At 36.8% G+C, this 24,502-nt stretch overlaps 1 protein-coding gene across 7 annotated transcripts in view; it reads left to right on the forward strand.

The window, feature by feature from the left end:
• The window catches only part of HERC2 (HECT and RLD domain containing E3 ubiquitin protein ligase 2), a 241,470-nt gene that overhangs the window by 134,201 nt on the left and 82,767 nt on the right, over positions 1–24,502 (forward strand). For all 7 annotated transcript variants that reach the window (XM_025437755.3, XM_025437758.3, XM_025437759.3 and 4 more), the window contains 12 exons: positions 1,541–1,683; positions 5,923–6,190; positions 6,335–6,471; positions 6,944–7,042; positions 8,920–9,088; positions 9,186–9,311; positions 10,950–11,058; positions 11,193–11,332; positions 18,277–18,467; positions 19,644–19,749; positions 19,833–19,924; positions 22,943–23,118. In XM_025437755.3, coding sequence (XP_025293540.1) covers positions 1,541–1,683; positions 5,923–6,190; positions 6,335–6,471; positions 6,944–7,042; positions 8,920–9,088; positions 9,186–9,311; positions 10,950–11,058; positions 11,193–11,332; positions 18,277–18,467; positions 19,644–19,749; positions 19,833–19,924; positions 22,943–23,118 — 1,756 coding nt within the window. The remainder of the gene's footprint in view (positions 1–1,540; positions 1,684–5,922; positions 6,191–6,334; positions 6,472–6,943; positions 7,043–8,919; positions 9,089–9,185; positions 9,312–10,949; positions 11,059–11,192; positions 11,333–18,276; positions 18,468–19,643; positions 19,750–19,832; positions 19,925–22,942; positions 23,119–24,502) is intronic.

The following is a 24,502-nucleotide window of genomic DNA, read 5'->3' on the forward strand; positions in this document are numbered from 1 at the left end:
GAAGCTCCATCCTGGTGGAAGAGACAGTAGGGACACAGACATATCAGTGAGTGTTGAAGTGCTTCCCTTTCAAGGAGCTCAGGTTTATTGATGAACGTGAGGCAAAAGCTGGAGAGATCACCTGAATTCATGTGATATAATGCCTTGAATCCCAGGGTGAAACTTAAGGCTAATTTAGGACTGTAGTGGGGATTCACATGATAAAGACTGATAATTCAGGATGATAAATCTACTAGTGTGGTATAGGAAGTATTTGAAAAAGAAAGGCCATGGAGATGAGAAAATTGTTTTTGTGTCAAGGGATAAGGTGTCTTCTGGGGGAAGGCATGAAAAATGGAAAGAAGGTTCCAAGAGATAATGTGATGGTGTAGTGTTTTTTGATGATAAGTGCATGGGAAACCAGTGAAAAGTCAAAGATGGCTGACGTTTCAAGCTTGAGTTACAGGGAGGGCAGAGGGGAGTGCCTTTGACAAAAATTAGAAAGTCCAGTGGAGTGTGATATGTCTTGTTTTGTTTCTTAATCTTAAGAGTGTATTGTGAATTTAATTTTAATGTGAGTATAAGGTAAATCTAATTAAAGTACAGATTTATTCTGTAAGATAGAGACCTTAAAGGTAAGCCGCAGTTGTAAAAAATCAGGAAACCAGAGCCCAAGGAATTTGGTTGGTTATTCTTTGGTCACTCTGGTGAGTAGTTCTGGATGGGACTGAATCAGGGTTACATGCTTGGGACAGAGTAGGGGCTCCAGACAGAGCTGTGTAGAGCAGGGCTTGACAGGTTACCATGGCCACCTGTTTTTATATACTTTATGGAAACACAGCCATGCCCACTTGTTTACATGTCATCGTACTCTTCAGTGGCAGAGTTGAGTAGCTGTGATAGACATGGGGCTGGTCAGGTGGAAGTGTTTACTCTTTGTCCCTTCAAGAGAAAGATTTTCCGGCTCCTGATCAAGAGGGTTAGTTGAAGTTGTCACTAGCCAACCAGCAAACTCAAATGATGAGTGGGCTCAAGGCAATGGGACTCAGTGGGCCTGGGGCAAACAGGAAGTGCTAAAGCTTACCCAAAGCTACTCAGATTAAAATAGGCGAAAAGATTTTACCACACAACATATTTGGGATTGGTGTCAATTTATGTTCTGAACAAAAGTTAGTAGGAAAAGCCAGGGCTAAACATACAAACTTGAGAGTGTCCATAGAAGTGGAAGGAGGGTTTCTAAAGCAGTGAGTATGCATCAAGAAAGAGAAGGTAGAAGAACTAGACCAAAGGCAAAAATCAGGGAGTAGCTTTGTTGTTGTTGTTGTCTCTGAGGTCTCTAAAGAGACAGATGAACTAATAAAGGAGATACCAAAGAACCAGGGAGTGGAAAATTCTTTAAAAGAGTAGTTTTTGATATCTGAGCCTTGAAGATTTTGATGGCCCAGTGCTTTAAGAGGTAGAGCTCATACTCGATTTGACACGTTCAGTGCATTATCTTTAATGGTAAAGAGATGTTAGGAGTTGAAATTATAATGTATGCATATTTTGTTTTTAAATTCAGATGATGGAGCAGCTGCATCCCCTGACCTTGGGGACATGTCTCCTGAGGGGCCACAGCCTCCAATGATCCTCTTGCAGCAGTTACTAGCCTCAGCCACCCAGCCATCTCCAGTGAAGGCTATATTTGACAAACAAGAGTTAGAGGTACAGTAACAGCCTCTGCAATTTTAATCTGGTACATTAAATTCGGAACAACTTTTTTCACAAATGTGTGTTTTCTTAAGGATATATTTTGAAATTTAAATGATATGCCAAAATAATTCTTATGACTAGCTAGACTTTAATCATGTTTGTCATGGAACATTGCAGTACTGGTTAGAAGATGTATGAGTTGAAGTTTAACCTTATTATTTAAAAAAATATATTTTTTATTTACTTATTTATTTGAGAGAGAGCAAGCTGGGACAAGCTTGACTGCACTGAGCGCGGAGCCCGATGTAGGGCTCAAGCTCACAACCCTGAGATCATGACTGAGTTAAAATCTAGAGCTGGATGTCTGACTGAGTCACTCAAGTGCCCTGAAGTTTAACCTTATTTTGAACATATGTGAATTATATGAAACAGTTAATGAGATTCAGCATGGTTCAGATGCTCAAATATTTATGGTGTGATCTTTTTTCAGGAAATATTGAAGAAGCTCCATTAGACCTAGGAATATTGCACTGGCATGCTTGTTCCATTCACTCCAAGGGCTTTCTTGGGCATGCCCTATTGCGGCCAGGCTCTCCGTCCTTGTCCTGTTGTGGAACACATGTTCTGTGCAGTGTAACTTGGGGTTGGGGCTGTGGGAATGTTCCCATAGTAGTGACATTGACCAGGTCTAAGAGTGATGGGGACTTTTCATGGCCTGTAGCATGAAGGATTAGATGTTTCTAAAAATCCTTTTTTCGGGGCACCTGAGTGGCTCAGTCAGTGAAGTGTCTGACTTCGGCTCAGGTCAGTTCTTGAGGACCTGGAATGGATTGAGCCCCACATCAGGCTCCCCGCTAAGAAGGGCATCTGTTTCTCCCTTTCCCACTGCTCCTTCTCCTGCACATGCTCTCTCTTTCTGAAATAAATAATTAAAATCTTTAACAAAATAAAAACCCTTCTTTCTATATAATACGTAAAAAAAAAAAAAACTCTGGGTAAAATCTCAGAGACAAAAACAAAACCTTGAGTGCTCAATTTGGCAGGCAGAATGTACCCTGATAGAAATCTTCAGAGACCAAGACTCCAGGGCAGTTGGGATCCTGAGTGAGGAAGCATCTGCTTCAGGCTGATGGGAGGGCTGACAGCAATCCCATAGTGAGCTAGGAAGAAGGTGGAATGGAAAGGGAGAAGGCAAGAAATGTTGGGCATGAGGATAGGGAGCAGTACCTTCTTTGAAATGGCCTGAATGCCAACTACTTGTTTGTTAGATCTGAAAACCACTAAGATGAGAGCTCAGATCAGGGAAAGAAAGTGGTCATAGTGTGGCAGCGTTTCTAGTCACCTGTAGAGATAAAAAGAGGACACTTAGAGCAACTAAAGAGTGAATTGGGCAGAATGCAACCTGGAATCACACTGGGAGGTGCCCAGTGTTAAGAGGAAAGATGTAGAAGGAAATGTAGAGTTATCCTTTAAGAATTGGGAAGGACTTTTGTAGCAAAGAGAGATCTTTCATTGTTTTGTCTTCATTGATTCTAATGGAAATTCAGCCATCATTCTTTTTGTTCTGTATGAAATGCCTTTCCCCCCCTCTGGCTGCATTTAATATTTCATAATTTTTTGTTTTGTTTTGTTTTCTGCAGTTTGGCTAAGATGTGTATGTATATTTTTGCCCCATCCTCTTGGGATACACTAACTTACTTGTATCTCTGGCTTGATATTTTCCCCTGCCACCAAATTTGGAAACGTGTTAACTATTTTTTCCTGTTCTGTTCTCATTTTGTTCTTTGCTAAGAAAGATTATTAAATGAGTTTCTGTTTGTTTTGTAGGTCTTTTTCTTTTGGTTAATTATCTTGGATAATTGTATTGGTTTGTTTTCAGGGTCAGGCTGTCTGCTTTGTTGGGTCTAAATTTGCCATCTAAGAAATTCTTTATTTTGTATTTTCAGATCTCATATTTCCATTTGGATTCTTACTTTATAGTTCTATAGCTCTCCTGACAGTTTGTATCTCTCCACTCTTTATTTTTTACTGTATGTATATTTACAACATATTCCTGATAGTTATATTAAATTTCTTGTTTGGTAATTTTAACACCTGGGCCAGCTGTCAGTCTGCTACTATTTGGGTGTTTTTTTTTCTGATTATAATCAGTTATTGGAAAAAAAAAATCAGTTATTGGTTTTGCTTCTTCACATATCTACAGTTGTTAATATATTTTAAATGTTTTAGATACTACATTGTATTGGCGCTGTGTCCTGTCAGCATTTTCTGGAGAATGTAGCATTTTATTCTCATAGATAGTTCATTATCTGACCTTTCTCCCCAATCCTTTGGACACTTGGCTCTAGAATTTTTGTGGTGGTTTTTGTTTTGCACTTAGGCCTTGGTTTCTTTTTTCTAATTCCTCAGGAGTTAGAATCTTTTCCAAGGGTTCAGTGGAAACCTCTATACTTTGACCAATTCTATCTAACTTGGTTGGACTGGGGCCTCAGACTGTCTCCCTAACACTGGGCAGCTATAGAATCCCTCTAGCCTTCCAGCAATTCCTTACGCTTGGTTCTTCAGGGTCTCACAAATGCTCAGTTTTGGAATAAGTCAATAATTTGAGATAATCCGTGTGCACATTTTATGATTTCTCCTTCACTTCTAATTGCTCTGGCAAGACTGAATTCCAGCCTCTGACTGTAGTCTAATAACACTGCTTGCTTGCTGGCTTCCCCCATGGTCAAGGGTTATACCTATTCCCCCATGGTCAAAGTTATACGGCCAAGGCTTTGGCTGTTCTCCAGGACCTTCAAACAGTTTTTGAAAATAGTTTGTTCAGAATTCATAGCTATTATCAGTAGAGGCTTAGTCCAGTGCACTCTCACTCCCCTTTACCAGAACTCCTAGTTCAGTCCAGTTGAGAATTGTAAGCTTTCAAGATGAAGCCTGTCACTTATGAGTTATTCACACTTCAGAGCAAACCCTTGGTTTTTGATACTTCCTAAGCTTAAGCCTTAAGGGAGTTCTCAGTTTCTTCTTAATTTCTTCCTCAAATGCTCAGTTTACAAAAATAGTAAGTCATAGGCCCCCTGAGAGTAACTGGAGATGAGGAGCAGAAAGTTCAAATAGTTCAGGGAAAGAGTGTGTACTGGAGGTAGGGAGTCCCAAATGTAGACTCCAGAAATGCATACATTCATTGATTGATTATAATTTGTTTCCCAATCTTCTTTATTTACTTTTTTTTTTTTAACCATGTTTAACTCTCAGAGCGGTTTTTTTTTTTTTTTTTTTTTTTTTTTAACCCATGAATCGTTAAGAGTTGATTTGATGGTACATGAGAGAATTCTGTGTCCTCTCTGGCTTATCTTAGGAAAAGAGCAGGAGACTGTGGACACTGCCTGGTCATGGGGAAGGGGTCAGGGACTCCTTTCTCCCCATCCAGCCCCACTCACTCTGCATTTAATTTGCTCAGCTTGTTTCCCACTCAGAGTGGCTGTGAAGTTTTCTTGAATGGACATTGATAATTGGCTAATTTACTGTGTGCTGTGTATGCTGAAGCAGGAGTTACTTGACCATCACATCTTTCCTCTGCATTAAACTGTGAAAGTTGTCGTGGCTGTTAAGATGTTTTATCCATTCATTTAAAAAGTGTGAGTTTTCCATACTTCTGTATTGCATTTCATAGAAGTTCAAAAATATTATTTTTTATTTTAAAAGGTTATTATTTATTTATATATATATTTTAAAGATTTTATTTATTTATTCATGAGAGACACAGAGAGAGAGGCAGAGACATAGGCAGAGGAAGAAGCAGGTTCCTGCAGGGAGCCCGATGTGGCACTCGATTCCAGGACTCCAGTATCATGCCCTGAGCCAAAGGCAGATGCTTAACCTCTGCTGAGCCACCCAGGCATCCCCTTTATTTATTTTTTTAAAGTAAGCTCCAGGGTCACCTGGGTAGCTCAGTGGTTGAGCATCTGCCTTCAGCTCAAGGCATGATCCCGGAGTTCTAGGAACGGTACTGCATCGGGCTCCCCACAGGGAACCTGCCTCTCCCTCTGCCTGTCTCTCTGCCTCTCTCTCTGTGCCTCTCATGAATAAATAAATAAAATCTTTGAAAAAAAAATAAAGTAGGCTTCACACCCAAAGTAAAGTTTGAACTCATGACTTCACCATCAAGGGCTGCATGCCCTACCAACTGAGCCAGCCAGGGACCCCAGTCTCTTGACTTTTATAAACCTCCCAGCTCCATTCTCATTTGTTCAGGCTGCGGCGCTGGCTGTGTGTCAGTGTTTGGCTGTTGAGTCTACTCATCCGTCGAGCCCAGTGTTTGAAGACTGCAGCTCCAGTGAGGCCACAACTCCTGTCCCTGTGCAGCATGTTCGCCCTGTCAGAGCGAAGAAGCGCAAACAGTCACCTGCCCCTGCTCTGCCTATTGTGGTTCAGCTCATGGAAATGGGATTTCCTAGAAGGAACATAGAGTTTGCGCTTAAGTCACTCCCTGGTGCCTCTGGGAATGCTGCTGGCTTGCCAGGTATATAATTTTCCTTGTGGGTGCTTCACTCAGTGTGCCCACACATTAGTTTGTAGATTTACCTTGAAATGCTAATGTCAGCAGCCTGCAGGCAGGCTGGTACTGTGGATCCTCACTGAGTGCACTGTGTGTGCTTGCTTGTAGGAGTGGAGGCCTTGGTTGGGTGGCTGCTGGACCATGCTGATGCGCAGGTCACAGATCTCTCGGATGCAGACACAGGGTCTGAAGAATGTTCAGATGAGGAGGTGGTGGAGGATGTGGACGATGTAGCCTACGCTGTGGTCAGTGCCTCCTGTGTGGTTGCCCCACTGCCTGTGTCAACCTGTCCTATGCTCTGGGTTTCCTGCATGCTGTTCCATGGGGCCTCTCTGCAGTTCAGCTGTGCATGTAGTGAACCTGCTAAGTGCTAACTGGGTTTTCTGTGCCTTAATTACTTTAGTTTCAAAGCAGACCCTTGTTCCAACATCTAGTGATGTTGGGTAGAATATACTATATTTAAAAAACATGCTTTATATGACATAATGACTTCTAATTTAAGTAAATCATTTCATGGGATTAATGTGGAAATGTCTCAAATTTTCTATAGTTGTATCTTTTTATATTCGTTCTGCTTACTATATTTAATATTTTAAAAATGAATTTTATAGTGAAAATACAGCATAGTATTTCATACTTTATTTTTAAATATTATATACTTTTTTAAGTAGGTTTATCTGGGTCACAATTTTTAAAAAATATATTTATCTTTTATAGTCTACTGGTGCTGTTGTAACAGAGAGCCAGACATATAAAAAACGAGCTGATTTCTTGAGTAATGATGATTATGCTGTGTATGTGAGAGAGAATATTCAGGTGAGTAAATGTTTTAGCCTGGAGCTTTGCTCAGATTTTCAGTCAGCAAATGTTTGAGCATCTTAGAAAGTTAGAAGCCTGGTGGGGGAGGGCACAGCACCCAGCAGCAGGGAGGCCACCGTCACTGGAGCAGAAGACTGAGGAGGAACAGAAGATGAACAAAGAGTGCCAGAGCCAGACACACAAAGGTGCTTTCTGTACAGTGATATGGCAGAGAGACATGTGCTTCTCAATTATTCCTATTTTGGACACCTTTAAAAATATATTTTTGCTTGTTTTTCTTATATCATTCTTACTGCCATCTAAGTCTTAAAATCTATTTAGACTTTTTTATATAGTCCTTTATGTATCTTCAATCCTTTCTTTTCTTGTTTTAATTCTTTTCTAGTTAGTATACTTCAGAGAAAATACCAGAAATCATCTCCTTTCATCTGTAAACATGTCAGTATTTATTTGTAATAGATAAAGGATTCCCCCCCCCCCCCCCCCCCCCCATCAAGTAAGCTGTATTCCCAGCATGGGGTTTGAACTCACAACCCCAGTATCGAGAGTCTTATGTTCTACTGGGTGAGCCAGCCAAGCACTCTGATAAAGGATTTGTTTTTAGCTTAACAACATTACTGTTACCTAATGTTAACTAACAAAATATATAATAATTCCATAATATCATCTTATAGCCAGTGGTTGCTCAGATTTTCCCAGTTGTCTCAGAAATTGCTTTTTGAGTTTGAATATAAACAGGGCCATACACCTTACATTTGAGTGATGTCTTTTTGAAGTGTCTCTTAACCTGGAACAGTTTTCCCTCCTTTTTTCCCCCCTCCTTTTCATGTCATTTATTGTGGCTAAACTTTGTTGGATCACATATTCCTCCCTCCTCTGCATCTCCTGTAAAATCAGAATAAGGTCTGGTGGAATGGGGGGAGTTGTTGGACTCAGGCAGTGTCTTAGACACAAATGTATCATATGGATCAGCATCCAGTGTTGTTGGTTTGGTCTGGTTAGTCTACTCCCATCTGTTAAGAAGTATTCTATCTACTTTGGTGCTTTTGATAGCCATTTGTGTCATCACCCAGACTCATCATGAAGGGTTGTACAGTAGTGGTTTTCTAACTTTGTCATGGTTTCCAAATTTATTAGCTAAAGTTTTTTCTTTCAAGACTTTTTTTTATTTATTTATTTTTATTTTTTATTTTTTAAAGATTTATTTATTTATTTATTTGTGAATGAGAGAGAGAGAGAGAGAGAGAGAGAGAGAGAGGCAGAGACACAGGAGGAGGGAGAAGCAGGCTCCATGCTGGGAGCCCGACTTGGGACTTGATCCCAGGACTCCAGGATTGCGCCCTGGGCCAAAGGCAGGCGCTAACCGCTGAGCCACCCAGGGATCCCCGAAGACTTCTTTTTAAATCAACTGTAGTTACTCTTTGTAATATAGTTTATGTAGGAAAGGCAGAATAAATGCTTCTTTTATTTTTGTTTTGCTTTGCTTTATCAATTTTCAGAATGGTGAATTGGTGCCATGGAACTTACAAAGATGACTGAGAAACTTTGCTTATTATCATTGTGTTGAATTTATTGGCTGATATGGATCTGATGTGTTTCAGCTATTATTCCTGCTGATCAGGTTGTTGTTTTGAGTGAACACTTTGATCTTTCTTTGAGAGTTCACTTGCTTTATGACACAAGTTGATCCATGTTCATCTTATGTATTTCCTGCCCCAGACATTGAGCCAGCCAGTTTTCCTAAAGAGCCCTGGTTCTGTTTAGTGTAAAATGACTTGAGAGTACATCCTTTTTTAGAAATAGAATAATGCTCCTTATAATTGTTCATCTTACCTATACAGTGAATTGGATTTTTACTTTAATTTTAATCTTAGGTGGGAATGATGGTTAGATGCTGTCGAACATATGAAGAAGTGTGTGAAGGAGATGTGGGCAAGGTTATCAAATTGGATAGAGATGGATTACATGACCTCAATGTGCAGTGTGATTGGCAGCAGAAAGGAGGCACTTACTGGGTTAGGTATATTCATGTGGAACTTATAGGTGAGCTCATTCTTGAGTAAGTTCTTCTGCTTTTTCTGAAGTAGAGAGAGTTCTCAGGAATAAATACTAATTATAGTTTCCTTATTGTAATCTCTAGGCTATCCTCCACCAAGTTCTCCTTCTCACATAAAGATTGGTGATAAAGTTCGTGTCAAATCTTCAGTCACCACACCGAAATACAAGTGGGGATCTGTGACTCATCAAAGTGTGGGGATTGTGAAAGGTAATATTATCCAGGCAACAAAATTCCAAATGTTAACTTTTTATCAGCTAATGTAATATACTCATTTTTTTGTTGTTCTTCAAGAGCAAAGGAAAACAAGTCTGGAGAAAGTCTATGATATATAAATAGGTTTTTTTTTTTTTTTTTTTTTTTTTGCTTCTCAGTGGTCTCTAGACGAGGAACACACCTATAGTTGAACCCAATCAAGTTTATTAACTCACTACCACTCGGGAGGATGCATACCCTCAAAAATGGGATGTTTCCATAGTGGGTATAACCAGGAACTAATGGGGTTTGCATTGGATATTTTGGGGGAGGATTCAAGGGAATAGGGTAATTCTAAGAATGAGTGTTTTAATAAATATTAATCTATAAGGCAGAAAAAATGGAATTAGGATGAAGTTAAATGGTTGTCAAGGAAGCAGTTCATACTAACCAAGATTGGGGAAGAAAGGTTTGGGAGGGTGTCTGGTTGTGTTTGTGGTTTGGATTAGATTTGAACTTGATCAGACTGAGTAAAGAGTGGTTTTGCTTTTGTATTGATCTATCACAGTCCCGGGTAACCTTGTTTGATATTGGTGTTCTGTAAACTTGTTCAGTCATTCTGCCAAATGGCCTATATGTCAGTGTCTGGCCAACCCCCTCAGTCGGGAATTGTTTCTTTCTCTCTCTCTCTCTCTCTCTCTCTCTCTCTCTCTCATGCTCTCTCTCTGCTATATAAAAATTTAGGACTAAATTTAAGAAATGGAAATGTGCAAATTGTGGGGGTTAGGAACTGGAAACATAAAATTCTTTTCAGTTTATATTTAATGTGCTATTATTGAGATTTCAAATCAAACACATGGTATACTTTAAAAGATATGCTGTGTCCATTTTAACAATTGCATGAGAATTAAAAATGCATTTGTTTTTATTTTAAACTCTTCTAAGGCCATAAAGAGATCCTGTTTTGTTTTGTTTGAACTTTGTACAAAACTCTCTTACTATTGAATAGTTTGGATTAGAAAGACTTGGTCATAATAGTGGTGCTTCCCAGTGTGGGGGAATGCGAGAATGTCTCAGGTTACATAAGAACAAATGGCTTATTTAACATTATACTTTAGTTTAACATTTCTCTTAAGACGTTCTTAGAAGCTTTATAAATTAAAACACACATAAATTTTAAAAATGAGAACTTGGTTCAGAAGTTAGCGTTTTGAGTAGCAGAGTGTACTTACCAAAGGACAAGAGATCTCTTAACATTATTCTTGTGATTTTTATTTCCTAATACTAAATGGAGTTTTTAACTTGATGTAATTAAAAACAAAGAAACAAACATTGTAGAAAATGTCAATCGTACACAGAAATAGAGAATATAGCGAAATGAGCCTCCATGTGCCCATCACCTGGCTTTAATAGTTGGCAACCCCTGGCCTAAGTTAATTCCTTCCCTTGATTATTTTGAAGTCGATCCCTGATTGACATCATGTGTTAGTTCATCCATAAGTATCTTAGTATGTCTCTCTAAAAGAGAAGTACTCTCTGTAAAACATAAATAACTACAATATAATTATCACATGATTAGATATAGTTTTAATTTTAACATAACTTCTTTTTATTGGTGACCAAGATGTTTCAGCAATTTCTATTGTGTCCTAGCTTTCAGTGCAAATGGAAAAGATGTCATTGTTGACTTTCCTCAGCAGTCTCACTGGACTGGGCTGTTGTCAGAAATGGAGTTGGTGCCTAGTGTTCATCCTGGGGTTACGTGAGTTAATTTTTATATTGCTAGATTTGTTTGGGAGGAATGGTTTTCTTTGGGATTAAATTTAATAAATTACCTTAATTTAAGAAATGACCATATTTTTTTTCTTACTAATCCAATGGTTGTTTTAAAAATAGGTGTGATGGCTGTCAGATGTTTCCTATCAATGGATCTAGATTCAAATGCAGAAACTGTGATGACTTTGATTTTTGTGAAACCTGTTTCAAGACCAGAAAACACAACACTAGACATACATTTGGCAGAATAAATGAACCAGGTATGGTAGAATGGTTATGCTCTTTTTCATTAAAATATTATTGAAATCATCATTGTGCACACACATTATTTAGTTTGGTCTTTAAAGTTTATATGGTGAGCACTGCACGGTGTACACAATAAAACAGGAAAGATGGTCTTACACACTTGAAACCTTGCTATCTTTTTTTTTCAAGCAATGAGGGACTATGGAAATTAGAATAACATGGTTTGTTTGGTTGTATTTCCATAAAGAATATTAAAAGGGTCTCAAGAAACTAATAAATGTTTTGTTGCATTGGGTGTAGAATTGGATAGATGGAGAGAGTCTGCATGTCTTTTATTATATCTTTTTTTTTTTAATTGTGGCAGAATATGTACAACACAGAATTTGCCATTTTAAATCACTTTGGAGTGTGCAATTCAGAGAATGTTGCACAACCATTACCACTATGTATTTCCAAAACTTGTTGATGACTACAGACAGAAACTGTACCATTAAGCGATAATTCCCCATTCTCCCCTTTCCCAGTCCCTGGCAACCTCCAGTCTGCTTCCTGTGTCCATCAATTTGATGACACTGGGTGCCATGTATAGGTGGAACCAAAATTTACCTTTTACTGTCTGGCTTATTTTACTTAGGATTATGTCTCCAGGGCTTATCCCATGTTGTAGCATGTGTCAGAATTTCATTTCTTTATGGCTTAATATTTCATACATAGCCCATGTTGTTTATCCATTCATCTATTAACAAACATTTGGATTGTTTCCACCTTTCAGCTATTATGGATAATGTTATTGTGAACATTGGTGTACAAATCTGTTTGAGTTCGTGTTTTTAAAATTGGGAGTGGAATTATAGGGTCATATGGTAGTTCTTCGAGGAAGCACCAAAATGTTTTCCACATTGGCTCTACCAATTTTATCCCACCAGGAGTATATAAGGGTTCCACTTCCTCCATGTCCTCACCAACATTTGTTATTTTTCATTTTTAAAAAATTATACTCATCCTAATGGGTGAGAAGTATTATCTTATGATTTTGATTTGAGTTTCCCTAATGACAAATGACATTGAGCCTCTTTTCATGTCATTTTGGCCATTTGTATATCTTTTATTTGGGGGGGGGGAGCGGATATGTGTGTAAGTCCATTGCTCATTTTTAAACTTTTGATGTTAAGTTGTAGGAATTCTTTAAATATTCTGTGCATTGAACCCTATCAGATTATTTGCAAATATTTCATTTCATCCCATTATTTGGGTTATCTTTTCACTTTCTTGATAGGATTCAGTGATGCGTAAATTTTTAATTTTAATGAAGTCCATTTTATCTGTTGTGTCTCTTGTGGCCTGTGTGTTTGGTCTCATATTTGCTTTCAGTGTCCATTTAAGAGACCATTGCTAAAGGTCATGAAGATTAGCACCTGTTTTTCTTTCTAGGAGGTTATAATTTTAGCTCTTAAACTTAGGTTTTGGTCCATTTTGAGTTAATTTTTGTACATGGTATAGTGTAAAAGTTCAATTTCATTCTTATACGAAATGTGTGCTTCCAGTTTCCCAACACTATTTATTGAAAAGATTGTCTTTTCACCATTGAATAGTCTGGGCACTCTTTTTGAAAATCAATTGACCATAGATGTGAGAATTTATTTTTGGGTTTGCAGTTCTGTTCTTTTGGTCTTTTTGCCTATGCTTATGACAATAGTGAACCATGTGTTGTGGTTATGTTAGCTTTGTAGTAAGTTTTGAAATTGGGAAGCGTGAATCCTTCAGATTTTTTTTTTTTTTTCAAGCTTGTTTTGGCTATTTCCTTTGAAATTCAGTATAACTCTGGGGATGGATTTTTCTACTTTGGTAAGCAGTATTTTTATAAGAATTGCATTGAATTCATATGTTGATTTGGGCAGAATTGTTATTTTAATAATATTAAGTTCTCCAATCCATGAGCAAGGGATATCTTTTCCATTTACTTAGACTTTCTTTCAGCAGTTTTTTTTACAGCAATGTTTTGTGATTTTTCAGTGTACAAGTCTTGTGCCTTCTGGATTAAATGTATTGCTAAGTATTTTTTATGCCATATTAAATGGAATTCTTAATTTCTCTTTTGGAATGTTTGTTGCTAGTATATAGGTATATACACTACACTTCAATACATTTTGTGTGTTGAATTAATATCCAGCAACTTGGCTGAATTTATTTATTGTCACTGACAATTTTTTTTTGTGTTTGTTTTTTCTACATATAAGATCATGTTATCTATGAACCAAGATGGTTTTACTTCTTCCTTTCCAATCTGAATGCCTTATATTATTTTTCCCTGCTTTAGCTAGTTCTTCTAGTACAAAGTTGAATAGAAGTAGAAAAAGTGGGCATCCTTGTTTTGCTCCTGAATTTAGGAGAAAAGCTTTCATTCTTTCACATTGAGTATAATGTTAGCTGTGGGTTTTTCCATAAATAGCCCTTCAATCAAGTTGAGGAAATTCCTGTCTAGTTCTAATTCGTATTTTTTTTCTTATGTGGGAGATTTGTAGAATCTAGGGTTATCTCCTTTTCAAGGCTAACTTATTAAAGAATTATTTCTTTTTTTTCTTGATGGGCCTGCTGTGGGTTTATCAGTTTAGTTAGTCTTTTCAGAGAAACAAATTTTAGCCTTTTTTTTTTTTTTTTTTTTTTTTTGCTATTTCTTGTATCTTTATTATTTCTTTTTCCTATGGAGTTTGGGTTTAGGTTGATTATTTTCATCCTATCTTCTTGAGGTTAGTACTGTCTCATTTTCTCACTGTCTTTTCTAATACATAAACTTAAAATTTTAAATTTGTCTTTAAGCAAATCTTAAGGTGTATCCTGCAATACTGCTATGTAGTGATATTTCATTATTTCAGGTTATTTTTTAAATTCCGTTAAAATTATTTTTTTGTATTCATTGGTTTAAAGTTTCAAACATATCAGAAATTTTACTGGTTTCTGCTTTGCATTCAGAGTATGTGATTTACCTTTGACACTTTGAAACTTGTATATGGTCATATAATTTCTATATGCTGAGATTTTATAAATTCTTTATATGTGCCTAAAAGAATGTCTCTTGCAGTTCTGTGGTAAAGTTAGTGTTTGCTTAATGTATCTTTATTTATTTACTTAATTTTAAAGATTATTTATTTTAGAGAGAGAAAAGAGAGCACTGTGGAGGGGGAAGGGGCAGAAGGAGAGGGAAAATCTTAAGCAGACTCCCTGCTGAATACAAGTCCTGAGATCATGACCTGAGCTGAAATCAAGCATCTGTCCTTTAACCAGCTGAGCCACCAGGTGCCCCTTAGTGCATCTTTTTTAGCCTTTTACCCTCAATCATTCTGTATTCTTGTAAATTTTATAATTTCTTATAAGTTGTAAATAGTTTAAAATTCCAGTATGATAATGTTGGTTTTTTTTTTTTAATGTTGGTCTTTTATATGGATCATTTAGGTATTTACATTAAGACAATTACTGATGTATTTTTATTTAAATTGAACACTTCTCAGTGTTTATTTGTCCTTCCTGTTCTCTGTTCCTCTTTCTACATTCCATCTTTCTTTTTTTTATTGTTGTTAAAGATTTCATTTACTTATTTTTGTGAGAGAAAGAGAGAGCTTGCATATATAAGCGAGGACAAGTTGGGGAGAGGAGCAGAGGGAGAAGACTCCCCACTGAGCAGGAAGCCCAATGTGGGACATGATCCCAGGGATCTGGGATCATGACCTGAGCTGAAGGCAGATGCTTAACCGACTGAGCCACCCAGGCACCCTACATATCATCTTTCTTTGGATTGATATTTTTTAATTAGTTAACACTCCAACACCCCCTCCCTCCCATTTTGGCTTAGAAATTACACACATTTTTAGTATATATTTCATCTATATGAGTAGTATATTGTTACATTTTTAGTATTAATAGTTACTCAAGATATTAAAACATCCACCTTTTGACTTACCAAAATCTAAAATTTAGTATTTTTACTTTCTTTTAAGCAATGCAAGGACCTTAGTTCCCTTTAACTTTATTTACCCTCTTTCTAATTTAAATTACCATGTTTTTATTGTGTTTTACAATTTTATACATGCACATTTTTAACCATATAATATTGTTATTATATACAGCCAGTATTTTAGATTTTTTCACATAACCTAATATTTCAATTTTTTAGTTTTTCTCTATCATTTTTTTCTATCATCATTTTTCTCTTGCCTGAAGAATAGCCTTTAATACTTTCTTTAATGCATCTGTGGTTATGAATTATATTTTTGTGTGTATGAAAATTTCTTATTTCTTCTTCATTCGAGAAGAATGTTTTTGTTAGGAATTTTCTTTAAAAATGCTATTCCATTGTTATTCAGTTTATAATATTTCTGTTAAGGTCAGCGGGAAGTATAGTTATTGCTCCATTAAAGCTAATCAGTTTTTGTATTTCCTCTTAGCTGTTTTTGAGATACTGTTTTGTTTTTACCTTACACAAATTTTACATGTGCATAAAAGTATGTTTCTTTTTATTTATCTTCCTTGAGGTTAGCAGGACTCTTTACTTTTATTTTCTTTATTTTTTTCTAGCTTTGTTTAACTATAATTGAAGTATAACATTGTGTAAGCTTAAGATGTACATTGTGATGATTTTATATATATAAAATATATATATTGCAAAATAATTACCACAATGAGGTTAGTTGTTAGTTAACAGATCTATCACATGTGTGTTTTGGGGAGGTAAGAACATTTAAGATCTATGCTCAGCAACATTCGAAACAGAGCTTTTTAAATCTGTGGCTTGATATCTTTTGTCAGTTCTGGAAATTTTTTAGTCAGTATTTCTTCAAACATTGTGTCCTGTTTTCTCTTCTATTTTTGGGATTCCTTTCACCTGTGTCTGATCTTCTCTCTATCCTGTAAGTCTTTCAGTTGTCTGCTGAAATATTCAGTGACTTATATTTTCAAATCTAAGTAAGTATGGTTATTTTAAAATCTGTGTCTTACAACTCTAATCTGGAGACTCTGTGGATCTCTTTCTGTTGTCTCGTACTTCTAGTAGTTTTTTTAGTCATGTTTTCTAGTCTCATATGCCATTATGTAGTGGACATTATATTTAAAAAATTATTTCTTGAATCAGTTTGTGGCCTAAGATATTCTCTAGAGATTATGGGGGGAGAGTGTTGGTCTTCTAGATAATTGAGGTAGATAACTATCTGGGCTCATCTCAGTCTAGTGTCATTGATTGAGAGGATTTCATGCTAAGCCATAATCTGTAAAAACAAACAGCACTGCACAGTTTACCCTTCCTCTGGGGATTTTCCCTGTTGGGATCCCAGCCCAAAATGCGGGCTTTTTTTATGGCTATCCCTTTCTCTCCTGGTGGGCTCTGGACTCCAATTCCTGGTCCTCCCCTCCCCTCCCCTCCCCTCCCCTCCCCTCCCCTTCTCTCCCCTTCTCTCCCCTCCCCTCCCCAAGGCTTTCAAAAGTAGTATGTTTTTTTTTTTTTTTTTCCTTTGTAAGTTCTCCTAACTGGCAGTTACCATCAGCGAAGAGTAGCCTCGGATATATACGGCATTGCTCATCTAGACATCTCTTTGTCTTAACCTTCCTCAGATTCTGGTCTTATAATTCTTTACCATCTTGTTATTTCTGATACTTATATGATTTATTCATCTTTAAGTATTTTGTTTGCCTCCTCTAGTTGTCCTCTGTGGGAGGGTTAGATGAAATTCCAGGTTTGCTGTTCATGGAATTGGAAACTCTTTACAGATTTGTTTTTGCTTTGCGTTTGTAACAGCATTTTTTAAAAAAGATTTCATTCATTTATTTATTTTAGGGAGAGAGAGCATATGCATGCATATGTGCATGTGAAGGGGGAGGGAGAGGGAGAAAGAGAATCCTAAGCAGACTCCATGCTGAGCACAGGGCTTCATCTCAACCTTGAGATCATGACCTGAGCAGAAACTAAGAATTGTATACTTAACTGACTGGGCCACCCACACGACCCTGTAACAGCATTTTTAATAAGAACATTTTTTTTAAAGATTTTTATTTATTTATTCATGATAGTCACAGAGAGAGAGAGAGAGAGAGAGAGAGGCAGAGACACAGGCAGAGGGAGAAGCAGGCTCCATGCAGGGAGCCTGACGTGGGATTCGATCCCGGGTCTCCAGGATCACGCCCTGCGCCAAAGGCAGGCGCCAAACCGCTGCGCCACCCAGGGATCCCCCAAGAACATTATTTTGTTAGCACTTTTAATTTAATAAGAATGTTTTTTGTTAGTATCCCCCCCCCCCTTGGCTTCTATGTATCCCTCCATCTGGAAGTACATATGCTGTTGTTACTTGAGAATCAAGTAGAGTAAATCATAGCATTCTATGAAGTTCATTTCATAAATTCGTGTAAATTACACTGGGCTTTTTGAAGCTATTTCAGGTATTTATTAGTTCCGTTTATCTGAGCGTGAGTGAGCTAGCCAGAGGTGAAGAGGGGTTGGGAGGAGGGGCAGAAGGAGAGGGAGAGAGAGAGAGAATCTTTTTTTTTTTTTTTTTTAAGATTTTATTTATTCATAGAGACAGAGAGAGGCAGAAAGAGACACAGGCAGAGGGAGAAGCAGGCTCCATACAGGAAGCCTGACGTGGGACTCGATCCCGGGTCTCCAGGATCACACCCCAGGCTGCAGTGGCACTAAACTGCTGCGCCACTGGGGCTGCCCCAAGAGAGAGAATCTTAAGCAGGCTCTCTGCTAGGCTTGATCTCTCAAGCCTGAGATCATGACCTGAGCCAAAATCAAGAGTCAGACACTTAACTGACTGAACCACCCAGGTACCCTTATGAGTTCTTTTTAATTTGAAAACTTAACTATTTTCTTGAAGTAAGAAGCTCTTCACCGTTTAGTATTCTTTATTTCTTGGTTGGGAAGGTTTTGCTCTACATGTATTAACACCACCGTTTTTTGACCACCATTAAATAGGACAGTCTGCAATATTTTGTGGCCGTTCTGGAAAACAGCTAAAGCGTTGTCACAGCAGTCAGCCAGGAATGCTGCTGGATAGCTGGTCCCGGATGGTAAAGAGCCTAAATGTGTCATCCTCTGTGAACCAGGCTTCTCGTCTTATTGATGGCAGTGAGCCCTGCTGGCAGTCATCTGGTTCACAAGGAAAGGTAGGTGTTCCATTGGGGTACTTCCAGAAATGCTTCTATTTAGATGATTTTATCTTCTAAGCTTCAAAATGAACTTTGAAAAAAAAACCTATTGAGTTATATTGTGATGGCACCTGTCAGTACTGATTTTGTATTTTAGTTCAGAATTATTTTTAAAGCAACTGAGTAATATACCATTCAGTTTTTTTTTAAGATTCTATTTATTTATTCATGAGACACACATACAGAGAGAGGTAGAAACATAGGCAGAGTAAGAAGCAGGCTCTATGCAGGAAGCCTGATGTGGGACTCAGTCCCCAAACCCAGGATCATGCCCCGAACCAAAGGCAGGCACCCAACTGCTGAGCCACCTAGGTGTCCCTATCCAGTTTTTATTGTCAGAGATTTTTAATGATATATGTAACAGATTTTATCTAACTGACCAATTGATACAGTGTGTAATAGGGTGCAATTGTTTTCTGTTACTTTCCCCGCATAAAATGTATGAGTTCAGATTCTGCTTCTGGAAAGCAGTTTTTCTAATATATCTGAACAAATAGGTGTTGCTCTTCGGAATGTTATAATTGCATGCAAGTGTCTGAACTTATGGTCCAGCTTGGAGAGAGGGGCTGTGTTTCCGTCTTGACTCTAGTATTTTTTATAACCCACTGCTCTTGAGTATAAAGGCCCCTCCCCCCCAGATCAGGAGTCTATAAACACATCATTTCTGGGTTTAGAGTGAGACTTTCCTCTAATAAGTAGTGGAGTGGAATACTCCTCTCAGGCCATATTCTGTATTTATTTATATATTATTTTTTTATTAATAAATTTATTTTTTATTGGTGCTCAATTTGCCAACGTACAGAATAACACCCAGTGCTCATCCCATCAAGTGCCCACCTCAGTGCCCGCCACCCAGTCACCCCCACCCCCCTCCCTCCTCCCCTTCCACCACCCCTAGTTCGTTTCCCAGAGTTCGGAGTCTTCCATGTTCTGTCTCCCTTTCTGGTATTTCCCACTTATTTTTTCTCCTTTCCCCTTTATTCCCTTTCACTATTTTTTATATTTCCCAAATGAATGACCATCATATTTAGAAAATCTCATGTAGATTTGAGCTTTGGTGATACTATTTTCATGGCTAAAATATGGCTGAATTTTATAAATTGAGAATACTTTTTTTGTTTTTTTTTTTTAAAGCATTGGATTCGTTTGGAGATTTTCCCAGATGTTCTTGTTCATAGATTAAAAATGATAGTTGATCCCGCTGACAGTAGCTACATGCCTTCCCTTGTGGTGGTGTCAGGTAATTGAATTAGTTTATTCAGCATCTTCTGTCATATGATACAACTACCTTTGTCTGATTTCTTTATCCCCTTCCCCCCCCAGGTGGAAATTCCCTAAATAACCTAATTGAACTAAAGACAATCAATATTAACCCCACTGACACAACAGTGTCCCTTCTGAATGACTGCACAGAGGTAAGTAGGTGTTCTTTTTTGATAGTTTGCAAATGACAATGGAGATGACTTTTTTGACTGTCTCTATAATAACATTGAGGTTATTTTCCCCTTAAATTAAGTAATTACATTTTAAAATTTGACAGGTACATAACTTGAATTTGCTATTTATCAGATCAGCTTGAAAAGGAAACAAAGTAAGTCTCATTCTCACCATCTTAGTAAGAAGTGAGGGTAAAGCTCCTAGCAAAATTGTTACCAGGTACTTCAGAATACTCTCTGTAACCAGCACAGGATTGTTTTTTTTCATTGTGTATCTACTAATATGTGATGGTTTTTTCTAACTGCACATGTGACACTGATACTGCTTTTTTGTTTTCATACCTGTTGACATCAAATGCTGAGCTATTGATCTGTTTTGATGCATTATAAGGTAATTTTCAAGATTGAATACAAGCTTCTTACAAATCTTGAAAATGCTGAGAGATCAGTGAAGGTTCTTTTATATAGTACCTCTATAATAAGGAGCAGTGAGACTTTCAATCTTCCCATAAATTTTTCTACTGACATGTCAACACTATTTTAACAAATTAAATATTCTTCAAATAATAGCATCCATACTATTGTCTCATGAGGACTTAATTATTATGATAGTGGATAAAGATACTAATAAAGAACTTTTATTGATCTAAAGTTAAGTATAAGTAAGTGTATTTTTAAATTATTAAATGTAGTTAGCCATTCATTATTATTATTAGGCTGCCTGCATAAGGGCAGACAAATTCAAGGTGGTCCCAGTGTGTTACTTAAAACAAGCTGACACATAGCCATTAGGTTTGTAACTTGTTTCTAGTCTATGGGAATGTACCAGCTCCTTTTCCCAAGGCAGAGAATTGATGATCTGACCTTTATTTCCAATCTTCAATAAATAGAATTATGGAACATTATTAATTCTTGAAAGTCATTGAACTATTTTGTGATATACCAATTAGTTAATTAATAATTATTACCAGTGGTGTTAATGAATAAACTGGTAAATTATTAAAATGAAAGATAATATTGAATTTTTCTGAAAAAGATACTATTGAATTTTCGTGCATTTTATTGTTAACTCATTATTAGGTAACTGAAAGCAGCTTGTCTAACGTCTTAATTATACTTCTAATGTATTTGTACTTTAAATTAAAAACTAGAGTTAATTAAATCAGTAACTGAGATTATTGTTCATAAAAGGTATATTGTCCAATAAATTTTCAATTTAGAACAATTTATTATATAGTATACATGATGTGTGAGAAATACGAAGTATTATGAGTAATTGGAAAACTCATGACCCACTCTCCGTTGCTCCAACCAATTTAAGAACTAGAATATTATCATTCATGGGAAGCCACTGGACATTCTAGCAGTCTTTCCTATAAAAATGGCTTATTGTAATTTTTTAACATAACCAAAAATAGAAAGTATACTGACTCTCCTACAAACCTTTGACCTATCTTCAGCAATCATCAACATTTTGTCAATTGTGTTTCATTGTCTCCTTCTGTAAGTCTATTTTTACATTCCTAGAATGTTTAAAAGCAAATCCGAGATACGATCTTATCCATATTGTGTACTTCAATATTAATCTCTAGCAAGGACTGAGAAAATGTAACTGCAATGCCATTATCACAGCTAACGGTTATTCTTTAATATCATATAATATCCAGTCAGTGTATACATTTTCCCAATTATCCCATAAATATTTTTTTGCAGTTAGTTTATGTGCCTGCACTTTGTACTTCATTTAAGTCTTGATTCTCTTGGTTTTTTTCTTGCTAAAGAAGGAAATTGGGTTTTCTTTTCCTGTAGCATTTTTCATTTTTTAATTTGTCTTTTGCATCCCAGTGGTTTTGTTCCCACCTGTGCTTCCTGTGACATCATAGGTAGTAGATCTTGAGGTTTGATCAAGTTCAATTGAAGCAATAGGAAGTCATTTGAAGTATGTGTGCTTCATGCTGCATTACTCTTTGTTCATAGGAAATGAAAGAATAGAGGAATACTGTAAATGCCAAATAGTAGGATATGGGGCATTCTGCAGGACAAAGAACTATCCTTAACAAATGAATGTCAAGGAATAACAGAGAGAGGTTGCATCCTATTTGGATCTTGATTTGAATAAGCCAACAATAGAAAAATGTTTACGAGAGGATCAGAAAAGTTAATCACTGGTAGCATATTAGATGATCTGTGAAATTATTGTTTTAGCTATGATAATAGTAATGTGGATATATTTTTTAAAAGCCCGTACTTGTTTGATACATACAGAAGTTATGAGACAACATGCTGTCTGGAATTTTCTTGTTATAATCCATATATGAGCAAAATTGCTTATATGTTGATCACTTGGAACTATGTGATAGTGTTGCAGTATACATATTTTTATTCTAAAAATTATGAAGGTGCTTAACTATCTGATATTTAATTTAATCTCTTTCCTAATACATCTTGATTCAAGGAAGTTTTTTTTTTTTTTTTTTTTTTGAGAGAGAATGAGAGTGGGAGAGCCCATGTGCGGGAGCATGCAAGTGAGGGGGTGGGGGTGGGGGTGGTGGACAGGGGCAAAGGGAAAGAGAGAATCCCAAGTAGGCTTCACACCCAGTGCAGATGTGGGGCTCAGTCTCAGGATCCTGAGGTCATGACCTGAGCTGAAATCAAGAATCAGATGCTTAACCTACTGAGCCACCCAGGTGCCCCTCAAGAAAGCTTTAAGACAAAAAGTTTCTAGTCATCCAGTAAGGCTATCATAGTTTCATTTTAGTAAGAAAATAAGTGTGAGTCCAATGCCCTGGGTAGACATACTTGGTGATTAATGACTTCTTTTAAACTGTCCTCAAACATGACGGTATTAATTTTGCCTAACTTGCTTGATATTTCCAGAACTTAAGTAAAAGAGCTCTAGTTTTCTACACATTCCATGTCTCAAATGTGCTGCTCCCAGTTTAAGTATTTCGTGTATTTGATTCTAAAAAGTCTGTAGCTTACTGTTTTTGTGTCTAGTATCACAGGTATATTGAAATTGCTATAAAGCAGTGCAGGAGTTCGGGAATTGATTGTAAAATCCATGGTCTTATCCTGCTGGGACGGATCCGTGCAGAGGAGGAAGATTTGGCTGCAGTTCCTTTCTTAGCCTCAGACAATGAAGAGGAAGAGGATGAGAAAGGCAACAGTGGGAGGTGAGAGCCATTTGTTATTGGTGGTGCTCATTCCAAAATTCTCACTTTCAAAAGTGAATATTTAATTAGACTGTATTCCATAATGAGAATAGTTTTATGTACTCAGGTAAATTTTAGTTTTTAAAACTTTAATTTTAGGAGAATGTTTAATGTAGAAACATATTGTATTTAGATAAATATTAAAAAGAGGAAATAAAAATGTTGGATTTTTTTTTTTCTACCTGAAATATTGCAGCTAATATTTTGGTATATATACTTGTAGTTTTCTTTTTATCTGTCCCTAAGTGTGTTTTCCTTTGAAATGGATATATGCTATATATTTTACAGTTTTCTTTGCTAAATACTTTACTGTTAACTTTAAAAAAGTTTATGATGATAAAATACATTATACATAAAACTTATCCTCTTAGCTATTTTTAACTGTCTGGTTCTGTGACATTAAGTACATTCACATCATTGTGCAATTATGGGCAACATTCATTTCCAAAATATCCATATCATTAGTCTTCTCTCATATAATTTTTTTGAGTGCAGTATTTCATCTTATGACTATGTTCTCATTTTCTTAATTCGATAATTTGCAGGAGTGCTATAGTGATAACTATTACCATTTTCCTTCATCATCCATCTATTAAATACCTATTGTGGGCTAAACTGTTCTCCATCCTGTGAATGCTGTGGCAAATATGCAAAATAAGATAAGACAAACTCACACACATCAGGAGTGGCTTTCGATTGTGTAAAGTGCATGAAGAAGTTCATAGTGCTTTAAAAATCTAGAAAAAAGCATTGATTTGTCAGGAGAATAAGGAAAACTCCCTCTAAAGGCATACTTTCAGAAAAAGTCAGAGTTTTCAAAGCAGAGGTGTTTTGGCAAGCAAATAGCATATACCAAGGATGAAGAAAGATATCTGCCCAGTTTCTGCATGTTTGCTCTTTTAAATTCTGTTTATAGAGGACTCATATGTACAGGGGGTTGTGTTCTGGGTCTTGTTCATGTCCCAGCAGAAAACAATGTAGATGATCTCTCTTCCTCAGATAAGTTGTATTTTCATAGCTAGATGGCTAAAAGTAAATTGCTAAATCAAACGATATGCAAAATCAGTTGATACGTGTTACTGTTGTTCTGCTGCTGTAGCCTGGTCTTTGCAGATACACAAAGGAGGCAGGTACCATGCTAGCTGAGTTCTTCTAACCACTGCCTTTTGCAGTAAGTGCTTTTCTTTTAGAAATAGAGGAGTGCTGCCTCTCACTGCTATTAAAGCACATCCATTTAGTCATGAATGAGTGGCAACTGTGATAATAAGTGAGACTATTCTAGGGTTCTATGATCTTGGGTTTGGATTCTGTCTTGTTTTATTTTGGAACGTTTGCATTAAAACTG

Source organism: Canis lupus, chromosome 3 (assembly GCF_003254725.2).
Source record: "Canis lupus dingo isolate Sandy chromosome 3, ASM325472v2, whole genome shotgun sequence".
NCBI lineage: Eukaryota > Metazoa > Chordata > Mammalia > Carnivora > Canidae > Canis > Canis lupus.